This window comes from Pocillopora verrucosa, chromosome 3 (assembly GCF_036669915.1).
Source record: "Pocillopora verrucosa isolate sample1 chromosome 3, ASM3666991v2, whole genome shotgun sequence".
Lineage (NCBI taxonomy): Eukaryota > Metazoa > Cnidaria > Anthozoa > Scleractinia > Pocilloporidae > Pocillopora > Pocillopora verrucosa.
This window is the reverse complement of record NC_089314.1, coordinates 22,639,222-22,653,113: the sequence shown is the minus strand read 5'-3', so window position 1 is coordinate 22,653,113 and position 13,892 is coordinate 22,639,222. Positions and strand designations below refer to the sequence as shown.

At 38.0% G+C, this 13,892-nt stretch overlaps 1 protein-coding gene across 1 annotated transcript; it reads left to right on the top strand.

Annotated features, from left to right (window-relative positions):
- The first annotated feature begins 4,669 nt into the window (after positions 1-4,669).
- On the top strand, positions 4,670-13,854 carry LOC131798011 (calbindin-like). The gene is made up of 11 exons (XM_059115675.2): positions 4,670-4,974; positions 7,105-7,172; positions 7,752-7,844; positions 8,216-8,299; positions 8,788-8,844; positions 10,002-10,079; positions 10,618-10,673; positions 11,406-11,448; positions 11,553-11,603; positions 12,377-12,448; positions 13,020-13,854. The coding sequence occupies exons 1-11, from the start codon at positions 4,869-4,871 to the stop codon at positions 13,134-13,136; spliced, it is 825 nt and encodes a 274-aa protein (XP_058971658.1). The 5' UTR covers positions 4,670-4,868; the 3' UTR covers positions 13,137-13,854.
- Positions 13,855-13,892: the final 38 nt, after the last annotated feature.

Genomic DNA, 13,892 nt, shown 5'->3' with positions numbered 1-13,892 from the left:
TCAAACGAATTCGAGCTTTAAGTTTTGAAACAAAACACAACACAATAAAACCGCAGTAAAACAAAAACGCATTACTTGGGAAATAACGCATCTATCATTTCATTTTCGAAGGGTTCCGTGATAGACTATTTATCAGCATGACCACAAAAATAAAAAATTTATTGTAAGGAGAATTATATCACAATAAAAGGGAGGAGGATCCAAATTAAAAACGCACTGAAAGTTGCTAGTCAACTCAATTCATGTTGTGGCTAGTGCAAAATGAGTAATTCATTTTTTCACTATTTTTAGACTTTTTTAAAATTGCATTTTCTAGCCTACTGTATCAACTGGCCTAGAGCAACTTTGAAAGAAAGCCAAACTAAGCCTTTTTTTTCTTCTTCTTCTTCTCCTTCGTCTTTATTTATTTATTTATTTTATTTGTTATTTTCTGATGGCAATGGTACTTCGGCTGCACTGCACTGTGGGAGAGATGGCATCTGGGCTGAAATCCTACAATGAAAGGCTCGTTCTTCACAGCGGGTCCCATTTTTTTCTTTATTGTAAGCATATTACACATCGAGTAACATCTATCTCTAATGTACGCAGAAGTTTATTTTCATTTTAGTGGTTTTTTCATTTTCAGATGTCCTTTAAAACGAGGATAGCCTGTAGAGAATCGTACCGTTGGACAGAATCGACCGAGACTTTCCGACTACATGAAACCAGCCACGTAGACAGGCTCTTCTCGGTCCCCACTCGACAATGTTGGTTTTCCTTTTTTCAAAGTAATCTTTTTTTTAACCATGTGGCAGTTATTCTCCAGCCGATTACAATAAGTCCAGAATTTTTTTCCAGCGTTGTGTAAGATAAAAACCCTTTTACCGAGCGGACTCTGAGGTTTCGTGGGATCCGATGAGTGTCATCGAATTCGCCGTGGTTCAGTGGAGGATTGTTTAAATATATATTTATATCTCGTTGAATTTTTGCAATCTTTACTCTTGTCTCACCCGCTCCTCGCATGTCAATCGAAGCGAAATAATGTCACCTAGGGCGCATTTTAAAATCCAAAATGGTTACAACAGCCGAGCTGAGCAAAGGAAAATAGGAAATCACGAGGAGCCAATGAGAACTCTGAAAGCAAACGCGAGTAAACCGCGCGGCTGAAGTGCAGGAAAACGCGACTGACTAAGGCGTGACTGCTTTTAGCTTTGAATACGATTAGTTACAGGGAGTTTCTGGACCAATTACATCGCGAGCAGACGAGTTAAAGCGAAACTGGCAAAGCAATCTTGGATCACTTTCTACACTCAATTGGAAATTGCTCCTCTAATTAGTCTTACTCCGAGTTGTACCCACAGTTCGCAGGGTCTTCGTATTCATCAACCAAGAGGAACACAGCCAAAGCTTTTGGAAACGGTTCTTCACCTTCACCTTAAGTACAATGTTCACGGACCGGTTCTTTTGTCAGAGATAAATGACTCCGCAATAACGATGTGTTTTTATTACCACCCCCTCGGGGATATCAGCAATTAACTTCTTCCTCCGTATTTGCACGGTGGAAAGCGAGTCGCTTATCAAATTGTTTGCGTTTCCGATGCAGCTGTCATTTAAGGACGGCGGTCAGCGAAAAATGATATTTCCCAGATTGTTGACAACAATGTCAGTAAATTATGTGTAAATGTTATATCAAACAAAAACGTGTTTTAAGGTCCAATATGTCATAAGAATTTCCAAGGATGATGAACATAACCGAGTTTAAATGTACTTGCCATTTCTTTTGTTACAATCCCTGGATAAACGCCGCACTCCTCTCATTGGTTGCGGCGTTTTATTCGATAGCAACCTTTATGGATGATTTTCTTCTGTTTGTGGTATTTACCCAAGAAAGCGGCATTTTATTGGGTATATACGGCTATTCAAATCATAAATTCAAATCATAGCAAACAGAGTTTAGATTTTTTTCAAGACTTTGTCGGCCACAAACCTTTAAGATTCCACGGAAATCCCACGGATACTATATGTTAATGACTATCACGAATTCTTCTTCAAGACTAAAATGGCTGAGATTTTACGCGACATTCTAAGTATTTTCAGAGTCCAAAACAATCTCCTTATTCCTAAGAAGTGAGTTCTCATGACAGAGTGATAAAAAAGACTATGAAATTTTGTAGTTCTGATGCGAGATATTTAGAGCTAATTTGAGAAGGGAGGATGAGAAATCTTTCGAAGCCAAGAGTCACTTATTCGAGTGACATTTGTTTCTTTGCCCTGTTCTGTTATTGTAAAATTCTGTATGAAAAATTATGTCACCAATTGCAGCGCTAATGTTAACTATTACAGTTTCCTGTGAAATGTGATTGGTGCATTTGCTGCTTTATTTCACCAATCATTCTGTATAGTTGTAATCGAATAGTGTAACCGGACAGTTAAGGCAGCGAATCATACTAAATCGACTCAGCTTGATCCACCAATTACAGAATTGAATACAATAACCATAGCAACCATATCTACAAAACTGGGGAATTCCAAAATAGAGGAATTTTTCACTTCAGACGATGTCTCTTCCGGAGGTATTTTACCCATTTTTAATTTTGCCTTATTTCCAAAGTTCGGAAGTTGTAACAGTTATAGTAATTGGTAACAGGACGTCGTGTAACTCAGTTCTGTCTGTAATCATACTCGTCATTAATAAATCGGACTCCCGATTTTGTAAATCACTCGTATGATTACAGACCGAGTTAGATTCCTTCCACTCAGTCCTCTTACCATCGCCAGTTAATCGAAACAAATTATTTTTCCTCTCGCATTTTCCATCCAAATTAGAAAACGGATCAATGTATTTATTCCTCACGATCACCTTGAGCATGCGCATATAAAGGTCTTACTAGCGTACCGGTGATTTGGCCACCCGCTTCCTCCTCTTGTCATCTTTACGTGACTTGTCGAATTCTGCTCGGAAAATAAATAAATCTGATGAAAACAGCAAAACTGACTTTTCCGTGCTCGAACCGGTCAAAAGTGGGAAATTTTAAAATTAATCTGGCTTAATCTGAATAGGGTCTAAAGTAATTTATCCCTTCAGCTGGGTTGCATATAATACTACTGCATATAACCTATATATAGGTACGCCTCGTAAAATGTTAGTAACAAGCAGGTGATTTTCCAGTATGAGCTAATAGCCTGTCTGTTAAGCTATGACCTGGAGGCGTAATTTTACTGTGAAGTCTAACAGGGTAAACATTTGTGTTATCTCTCGCTTATTCGTCAATAAACTGGGCGAGTTCCCGTCGTTAGATTTTAAGTACATCATGGACAGCCTTAAGACCAGACTTTTAGAATGCATGCGAAACTGACTTTGCGTAACAATTGCTCATTATTCGTGGAGCTAGACTCTAGAATTCACTTCTTGAAGAGCTACAGAGCTGTTTTTCTGTATTGTTTTTCAAAGACATCTAAAATCTATCTCTCTTCGAGATTAGTTTCTACTTATACTCGCACTCAGAGATTCGCTTCCAGACGAGATACAGAACCTATTAGATCAGGCCATACTTTCTGTGTTTTCCTCAACATAAAACCTGGAATCTAGGCTGCTGAATAAGCAACTCAATTGATTTAGGTAAGATCAAGAGAAAAATATTTATTATCTCTTGGTTAGATGGCTTTTCATCCTTTCACATACATACAAGATAATAGGCTGCGAATCAGTAATTTCAAACATGTCAAATCGGTGATTCTAATTTTCCTTTAGTTTTGTTAACAATTTTGAAATATAGTGAAAGTTTTGTTTCATCTTGTCACGAGCGTAGGACAAAGAAAAAATTCTGAGTCCCCATGAGGAATCGAACCCCAGACCTCCGAATTCCGCGCTCCGGCGCTCCACCACTGGGCCACAGAGACTCTATGGTGAGCGCATTACGAAGTTCATATGACAAGCGTTCTGCATCCTGCTAGGATCAGCAATATTGATAGCGTCATGTTTGTAAATAGACTAAGAAAGATGGTAAGCTTTGAGCTCTGTAAAGAAATAGTCAAAGATATTTTTGTTCTTGTCCCGAGCGTGGGACAGAGAAACATATTTCATTTTTTTAGACACTGTCAATATATGTGTATCTATTGGGGTTTTTTATATTGCTTTTACAATGGTTTTTCACCAGCCTTCAACCCTAGTTTATCAGAGATTTCTAGGAAAAAGTTTTAGTCCATCTATGCGGGGTTATAAACATGTTCGTTAGCAGAAATCATGCGATAAAATCAGATTATTATTATTATTATCATAATCCCATTATTATTATTATTATTATCAATAATATTCTCATTATTATCATGCACATGTTAAATTGCACCTGTTCGACGACTGATAAGCTCTGCTACATGCAGCTATTTTCGATAAAAACTTCGCATATAAAGGTTTGAAAGTTAAATTGATCGACGTGCGATTGTTAGTTCGTGGCTTTAATTGATTGGTTATATAGAGGTACTGATGGCTATTGACCAATGCGAAAAGGAAACTTTGTAGGAAAACTAATCTATATGTTAATGTAGAGGTACTTGTAGGCGCACAGGTGAGACGGAAAACGCTCAGAGAACTGTCGGCGGTATGTGCTGCTTGCATGAGTATAAATATTGCGGTCAAATGTTATAATGATCCAGCTCGCTTGATTATAAAACCAATTAAAACCGGAGGAAGAAGGAAAATAATGCAGCTTAATTATTCAAAATCGGAAGAAAGCTGAGCTTCTTTTTCGACGCCTGCGTTGATTGGAACAAAAAAATACAATTAAGCCAACTGTCATTTAAGAAAGAACGGTGCAGCTTAATTTATGCAACTTGGTTTTAAGACGCTAACGGCTGGTGTTTACCATTCATTTTAACCAATTTCTGGAAAGATGGCCGATCAAAGTTCTCCGGGGCCATTTGTGAAGAGTTTTCAAGGAAAGTCAGAGATCACTTCTGCTGATTTCCTGAAGATTTTCAAGAAATTTGATACAGACGGTGAGTTTTTTTGAAATATTGCCCATCAATTTGGAGAGCAAACAGTTGAAGGTTTAGCATGCGAGGCCGTCCAACAGTCGAATTTTTTCACGGCATAGATTTTCTTCCCACATTTCTCGCAAGAGTGCATTATTTTTGCTCTTTTCGTCGGTAAACCAGATTGTTTAGATGACGAACGGCGTGTGCTGTAAAATTGACGCGAAATTTATAGGCTTAAATCAGCTTTAATGACAACTCAAAGAAAAAGAAATTCTGTAGATTTGAGTAGAGGCGTGAACCGTATAAAGGCATAATGCAGATAGAAAATTAAACACAAAGGTTACTGATCATTGGTAGGAATATGCAAGTCCGATGAAAAAGGAAACAAATTTTAAGGTACATCCATTCAGTCTCTGCCCTGTAAAATAGATACTTTATTTTAATGCAAATGTGCTTCAGTATCTTTGTTTCTCGGGGACGCTGTGCTGACAATCATTAGCATAACCTAGAGCACAACAGTTCACCTCACTTGAGGAGAATTTCTTTCTCGCCACTGGGCCAAGTGACAAAAAAATAATTACGCTTCTGAGCTTGAATTATTCATTTCGCTGCGGTTAATTTGTCGATTCCCTCATAATTCGAAAAAAATTTGGAACTTGAATAAAACAAATAAACGATAATCCTTTCGTTCAGGCTTCAGTCCCACTTTATCGTTTTGGCTTGAAAATGCATTGCGTTTTCTGTGCAGGCAGATAGCGGATATTGCTAAGGTTAGCCATGATTTTAAGAATTAAAGGTTGTAAATTTTTAATGAGTAACAAAGGATTAACTTTCATCCATGATTCTTCCATGTGGATTTTAGTCATACGATACCCTTAAAAAGTTCAGATTTGCTAATACTTGCGTCCTTTGTACATAATAACTTTCTTTTTTCATATCAGGAATTAATGCTAATGAAGTTTACTATGATTTCGTGTTTTCACCACCACACCCATAGACGCATAAATAATATATCGTGGCAAAACAGGAACATTTTTAATTTATCAGGTTGTGCCGAAGGAAAAGACATGAATTGCCTCATCAACATCCACGACTGTTAAAAACCAATTAAAATATCTTTAAACTAGCTTCAGAGCAGTTCAGTGCCGTTTTAATGATATAATATTTGCCAGATCTTTTGAAAGTGTAAAGTCGACTTCTGTTGTTTTTGGGGGAAAATTGAGTCCTAAGCTGAATACAAGTTTTCAGATTGAAGAATTATGATAAAACTACGTCTCATATTGTCGAGAATGAACTGTCACAAATCAATATAAAAGAAATTAAAGATAAGCCTGTGTGCAATTGTTTAAATTCACGCACGTTTGACATGCAGATTATCGATTAATGTGTTCAGAGCTATTTCTCTGTCTCGGAAAAAGCTGTCAAATGTAGAGTGTATTTGAATTAATCTAGAACATCACCTAGGAGATGCAGCAAAGGTAAAAAAAATACGAAATATTAACATACGAAGCCAGGTGAAAAAAAGATGTACCATATTTTTTCCGATAATAACGCCTTTAGTAGCGGAGAGCCGTATGACAAATAAAGATGTAAGCTTCAAAGTAATACAAGAACTATGATAATACCTCAATGAAAAAGAGTGACAAATAAAAACAAAATCTATGAAGAGTCATAAAAGCTGTCATTCTCCTTATGCATGGAGGATCGAGTGTAAACACAACCAATTATGGTGTCAATTTGGCTTTTTTCGCAAACTAAAACAAAAGCTTTATATATGCTCGGACAGTACAAAATTATTTGTTAGAAGCGCGAATCTAGCGTTGGTGATCGCTTATTTATACATTGAGGGAACATTTCAAAATATGTCACCCGTTATATGCGAAGTGTCAGCCATGTCACCAGTGCACTCGAGAATCGGAAGTTTCCAGAGAACTTACTTGTGCGATATATCGGAATAAGCTCTACGTGAATCACATGATCTCCTCTGTGTAATTAATAATTCATGAGCTACACCACGGTGTTAGGTCTACGTGTAGTTAAAATAAACCTACTTCACAGCATTTTCCTCGCATTTAATAACTTGCTGCTTTCTGTGGCGATGTAAACTATGTATTATCATTGTTTAATCTCTCCCTTTCGTTTACATCTTAGAAAATGGTTTTATCGATGCTGGTGAACTGGATGACTTCCTCGTTGCTCTGGCAAAGGAAAACAAAGGGGTACAACTTTCATTCTTTCATTTTCTAATATCATCATAAATTTTTGACCCAAATCTCGTTCGTTTTACCGGAAACGAAATCGTAAATGAGATATTATGTTTAATCCTCTGACTCATTCTTAAAAGATAGGTTTAAAGGGTCTCCAATAGCGGTTTAACGGCTTTATGACTTTCCCGGCCCACTACTCTGAAAGCCGTATAAAGTTTACAGAAGTAGATAGATATTTTTACTAAAATAACACTTTGCGGCTAAAAAACTGAATTGCGTGTATAAATTGTATGTGGATCTTCGTATTCTGCAGCGACACTATCCCAAGTTAAATCCTTGATGATTTTCCTTCCACATCAAGCGCTACTATATCAATATTGTGCCAGTCATAACATCTGTCTCAATCAATAGTTTTGCTTGAATAATGTCTGACTGTATTTCTAAGTTTTGTCGAGGAAAAAACAAAGACTAAAACACGACAAACAGATGGCGAGAAAATTAGACCAAAACGTCAATCTGAAAGATCACGCTTTCCCACAATTTCCTCTAGTCCTTTAATAGATAATAACGAAGTTTTTCTCATTGATACAGGGCAATCCAGACGCGAATGAAATTGCACAGATGAAGAAGACAATTCTCGAGAAATACGATGATAATTTTGATGGCAAACTTGATTTGGAAGAAGTAAGTTCACTATCTCTTTGCTTTGGCTGACTTCCACGAGGTGGAAAATCTCAAATGCACGACAATGTACTGTTCAACGACAGATAGACTCATTTGAATTCTCAGTAGCTTCGTCCTTCATGAGGACTTTTCTGAAAAAAAGAAAATGAAAGGTCATGTGGACGAAGGTGCACAAGTCGACACGATAGTCTGCCATTTTAAAAACCGTGAATGGTTTTGGGGGAAGGTTTACAGGAATATAGTGCTCACGGCCTTCGAAGAAGGAAGGCTTAGTGAGTAAAAAAAATCGACCTCTTTGTAAATTGAAAGCTTTAATCAGTAGAGTAGTCCAGACGTACTTGAAATTTTTTTCTTATGTATTTTCTTAACAGCTAGCTAATATCCTGCCCACCGAGGAAAATTTCTTGGCCAAGTTCCAACACGCGAACACCTTAACTACTGTTGACTTTTTCAAGGTTTGAAAATTACCTTTGTAACTCCATTTTAGGCAGTTGATAGAAATCCAGCCAGCATCAAAATAATTTGTACATACCCTTATTTCCAGGTCTGAAAAACAAATGAAAAAAGTTGGTTTTAAACTACAGTTTATTTATTGTTTGAATTCGCATTTTACTCAGAGAATCTTGTTGAATCAAATGAGTTCTGTTAAGTTTCAAGTTAACAGTTCCCTTCCTTGTAAAAGAATTCACCTTTCTTTATTTGTTTAACCCTGTACACGCTAACACCAATATTTAAGTTCTCTAAAGAGAGCCTTTTGATATTGTGATCATTTCCCTCATTCTCATAAAATTGATATTTGATTTAGAGCTGATACCATTGGGAGAAATTAGATGCTTATCACTCTTGGGGTTTAAAGGATTAAGGTTTGCGAGAGGGACGCAGCATCTTAATTTACAGCGAAAGTTCAAAGGATCATTCTAATCATTGCTGACCATTTTTTAAGGTGTGGAACCATTATGATCAGGATCACTCAGGATTCATCGAGAGTGACGAGTTGGAGGTACGGATTCTTAAAATTAATCTTTAGGCGAATGAAAATTACAGGAGAAAATGGTCATAAGGAGTAGGCAATTATTTCTCGACGAGTGGTTTGAACAAAAATTTTATGAATTCATGAAACCTATTAGTTGTGAGCCGTCAAAATATTCCTACCCCTCTGGTGCGACATGCACGTTTTGAGTTTTTTTTTTCACCCCTACCGACAATAATCACCAAAAGAGGCCTTAACCATGTTTCTCCCAGTGTACCACTTATGTCGGACTTCGTTCAAAAACACGTTTCTCGCGCCGCTCCACCCACGCGCTGCTCGTAATCAGCAGGTTGTAACAAGACGCTGCTGAACCATATATGGTCTTATCTCATAACCATTATTATAATAAAGTTCGGATATAACGCGCGCTGTCACTGGTTGAAAGAGCGGGCTGTCGTTCATTCGTTAAACTCGCCTTGAGCAGTTTGTTTACTATTTGTCATGTGAAAACACTTACGTGTTTTTGTAAGCCACAATACGGCCGGATTTCACTGAACATTTCACCTCCACATTCTGTATTAAAGACTAAAAAACTTCAGACAAAAGTGTTAGATTCGACCTGCCAAACTATTTAAGTTTGTAAAAAATTACAGAATGTGAACTTCGATGGTTTTTGAACTTTGATGGTTTGACATTTTTGACAGCTTTAGTCTTGTACAGTCAATCAGATTATTTGAACTATTACAACAACGATTCTGATTGGCTTATTGTATGATACTGTTGTTCGCTTTGGAATTAAAACTTATTTTAAAAATTGAAAGTAATGCGCAGGGAATTTAACGGATTCTTTATTATAAAACAAATAGAGAAGCCTTAACTGTGCTCTGTTCTGTTGTAAAGCACGCAGGAAGCGGCTAGAGCACTCAAGAAGTGGGGAGAAACGCTCGACTACGTCTCGTGTTTCTCCCTACACTTCTTTCGTGCTCGAACCGCTTCCTGCGTGCTTTACAACAGAACAGAGAACAGTCGAGGCTTCTCTATTTGTTAATCAAATAAAAATATATTATAAACTCCACTATTCTGGGGTATATTCAGATTCTCTGGATGTGAGGACCAGTGATTGGAATAGGCGAAGTTCAAAAGACAAGCGTATTCACTCAAACTTTTGGCTTCATGTTCTTCGTTAGGGATTCTTAACAGATCTACTTGGCAGAGATGGACAATCACTGAATCCTCAGAGAATCACTGATTATCAAAAGGCCATGGTAATGCAATAAACATAAATGATAACTCTAAGATTTTAGGCTTTCTTGAGACCAACCACTGGAGCCCTCTTCCATGTTCATGGGCTCCTGACCACCATGACTTTATTGATTATGGCTATATTAACATTACTCAAAGGACTTCATTTCAGTGTGTAATAGATTATTATGTTGGTTGCTATCAGGGTTGATTTCCTCTCATTCATTTCCGTGATGGAATGATGAGTGCGGGCTAATTTCATGAACGGTGATTGATCGACGTTTGACCGCTGTGTTCTGGTAATCGAGTTTTGCACTCTCTTTGAATATGGGCAGTCCCTTCTTTGTACTTTCAAAGTCATTTAGGATGAAGCATGCCTCACGTACCCCTTTTTTTTTCCACCCTGCCAAATTTACGCCGCATTGGAAACCAATGGAATTTTTCGTCTGTGCGGTTCACGTGATAAAGCTATTTAAATATCACAACGATGCTTTATTTTGAAAATAGTGATTTATTGGCTGAATGTCGCAACGTTTATGATTTATGACATTTTTGTTGTAGTTGGATTTGTTTGACAAAAATAAAGATGGAAAGTTGTCGTTACCGGAAATGTCAAAGTGAGTCAATATGTAACTTAACAGTACCTACTGGCTGGTATCAGTAAAATGGACCCTAAATTTTAGTTGTTGAGAAATTTTATGGGAAAACTATGGTTTTTCACTTCATACAGTATCCGTCCTACTTGTATTCCCTTTCTCTTTCCCCCCCCCCCCTCCCCTTCCCGCCTTGTATCGGAGGTCAGGAAGCTTTGAACACCCCTAAGGAAGCCGTTTCAAACGCATGATGCAGATACTCAGGCGGGTAGTTTTTAATATGGGTTAGTCAGCATGTGTTCGAACAACGTTTGGTCAGGACCACAAGTATCAAAGTCAATAAAGTTAAAGTTAACACGGCAGCAATTCACCTTGGTGATAAAGTCCTACTGTTTGTCTCACGATGTGGTTATTTCGAATGTAGATGGAGAAATTCTCACTGCTGCTCTTCACCAATGATTGGGCATTCTCATGATTTATAAAATCATACGTAAAAATGCCACTCTTAGAAGTGATGATGTAACTTCTCCTCGTTAATACATGTACTATCCAGCACACAGGTAATGAGAATACTCAAAGTTATCGAGTAGAAGTTGTTATCTTGATCTAAAACCAAATTCTCGCAACTAATTTACAAAAACTGTACCGCAACTACGGGGGAGAGTGAACAATCGTATCTTAGGACTTAAAGGGCTAAATAGCCTAATGCAAGTTTTATTTTATGATATACAATTTTTTTTTTAAATTTTATTGCAGGATACTTCCTGTCGAAGTCAACTTTCTGCTGAAGTTTGGCCGGGTAATAACTTACAATACTTCATAAATGAAGTTAGATTTGATATGAGTGATTATTCAATGTAACTGTATCGGTTTAATTTGTGGTTTTGCGTGGATTTTTCTCAGGATGACATGACTGAAGCAAAGTTTAACGAGATATGGTCCAAGTATGATCAGGTAAGAACCAAAAAATGGTCCACAATGCTGACATAACATGCATGTTTAAAGGGAAAGTTTGCACGTGTGAGTGTGCATGCTGGGTGTTTCGCAAATTATCGAGGGCTCCACTGAAAACCATCCTGGTGAGTTAGCTTTCCTCATTAGATATTATTGTTCTTGTTACAATTAAATTGAAGCCGTGAAGCCGAAAGAGAGAATGGTAAGCAGATAGAACAACGCTTATGTAATAGTTCATGTCAATTTATGGCGGGGCAGTTTGGAAGACCAAAGTACCATGCTCGTGATGCCACATTGAAAACTTGAGGAGTAACTATTTTTGTTCCTTGAGTTGTGTTCCTATGGTGCACCTCGTCCTTAGCGAGGCTCCAGTCCTCCGCCGGTTCATTCCTGCTCTTTGGAACTGCGAAAGCGATTTATGGGAACGATTCATAATAGGACGCAACGAAGGGGTGACGGGAAGGCAGCCAACACTCTTCGCGCGTATGTGTTAAATAGTGCTAAAAGAAAACTCGGGGCGAGTCAGACGAGGCGAAGAGGTTTTGCCTCTCCCGAAGAGAACGGGCTAAAAAATATCATGTCAAAGGTGATTTGGTTATAGGTAGAAAATTCTTAGTTATTTTATCAGAAGGTATCCAGAAGTCTCGTACTCAGACGGTTAAGTGGTTGTACATTTAAGTTACAATTACACGGTAAGATCTGAGTACGAGATTACGTATCCAATAATGTACAATCTGTCAGTCGATCAATCATAGTTCTTATATTTTTTGTAGGATGGCAACGGCTTCATCGCTGACGAGGAGTTGGAGGCTCTCCTTTATGACATTCTCGATAAGGACCAGAAGGCAATGAGTTTTCTTCTAAAATCGTTCTTAGTTATTCTCTATCTCTAAACTTTTGTAACGTGTATGAGTGAATGGTGCATGAATATAAAAGATCTAAAAGTATTTGACGTCAACGTTTCCAGACAGCTACGATTATGCTGTTCAAATTTAGGAGACAAAGTTTGAGTTCAGACGGCGGAATTCTGAGGTTAAAAGCACACTTTGACAAATGAGTGACAGACAGCTGGTAAAAAGGCAAATAGACATGTAGGTAGCCATTAAAAAAACGGGTTTTCAAAAAGTTCTACCCACCAACACGTAAGCTTGCAGTCCTTATTATGAGAGTTTCAGCACGAGCGATTCTTCGTCTACAGGAAAGTAGGAGGCCTTTTTATGAGCAACGCAAGCCTGCGAGAGGTCTTCAAGGGGTCTAGTCCTCAACATTTTTGTCAGAACCCCGACAAACCTCTCCCCGACGCGCCTCAAATTTTCCCACGTGAGGAGGAAAGCTCCTCCTCATCATTAAAGAGAATCAGAGACAGAGAGGGAAAGTTTTGGTACTGTTATTGTTATTGTTTTTGTTTTTTTGCAGGACATGGAGGACCCAGGTTGTCTCAAAGGTTACAAGAACAGCATAATGGACAGTTTTGACCAGAACAAAGATGGAAAACTCGGAAAGGACGAGCTAAAAATGATGTTATTGGCATGAGCAGTTAGTGATCTATGAAAAAAATTTCGATTCCAATTCAAGTCGAGTAAATGTGATAGGTAGTATTTTTTCTTCTCAGCCAGCAATATTTATGGCTCAGTTCTGAAATTGTTTTTGTCTTTTTTAGCATGACGAATTTGCTTCCTCCTAACCTGAATTAGTTATGAATTTGTTCTTATTACAAAAGGTCATTCCCAGGAGAGTGACAAGAGACTGTTTACTCAGTGTTCCTGGTAAGAAAACTACGCACCGATCAATTCGAAGCTTTAACATCCCCCTGGGCAACCCATAGGCATTTTGACCGTCGTCCTTGTCCAGGGTCCGGGGATGGTGAATTTGAACCTTGCCTGGGTGGAGTGGGAAATTTGAACGAGAAGTGTGAAGTCTTTCCAGTGGAATACACGTATTTTATCTTTTAATATGGAGGTTTCAAAGGTAAAAAGTTAACTTTTGAGAACAGATGGCGCATGGCAAAAACACCACAAGAAAGCCACGGTCGCTGATCTTGCCTTTTACAAAAGGTTGACCATCGAAATCGGTCCCTAGGTAGGCATCTTCGGGAGGGTTGTCCGGGGGGAAATGCTAAAGCTTCGAATATATTATGCACGAGGTATAGTTATAACAATTTAACATTAATATCTAAATGCAATTATTTGGCCTCTGTAGGCCATACAGCACTCTTTGTAACGCCAAAGAAATAATAAATCATAATAATTCAGTTTGATTCCAGTGTTTTTGAGAACAACACGGCATGTG

What these genes read in the sequence shown, in the direction of transcription:
- LOC131798011 (XM_059115675.2), top strand. Translation starts at nt 4,869, where the DNA reads ATGGCCGATCAAAGTTCTCCGGGGCCATTTGTGAAGAGTTTTCAAGGA. An exon ending in TCGTTACCGGAAATGTCAAA is followed by an intron (nt 10,674 to 11,405) that starts GTGAGTCAATAT and finishes ATTTTATTGCAG; the next exon opens with GATACTTCCTGTCGAAGTCA. An exon ending in TTCTCGATAAGGACCAGAAG is followed by an intron (nt 12,449 to 13,019) that starts GCAATGAGTTTT and finishes GTTTTTTTGCAG; the next exon opens with GACATGGAGGACCCAGGTTG.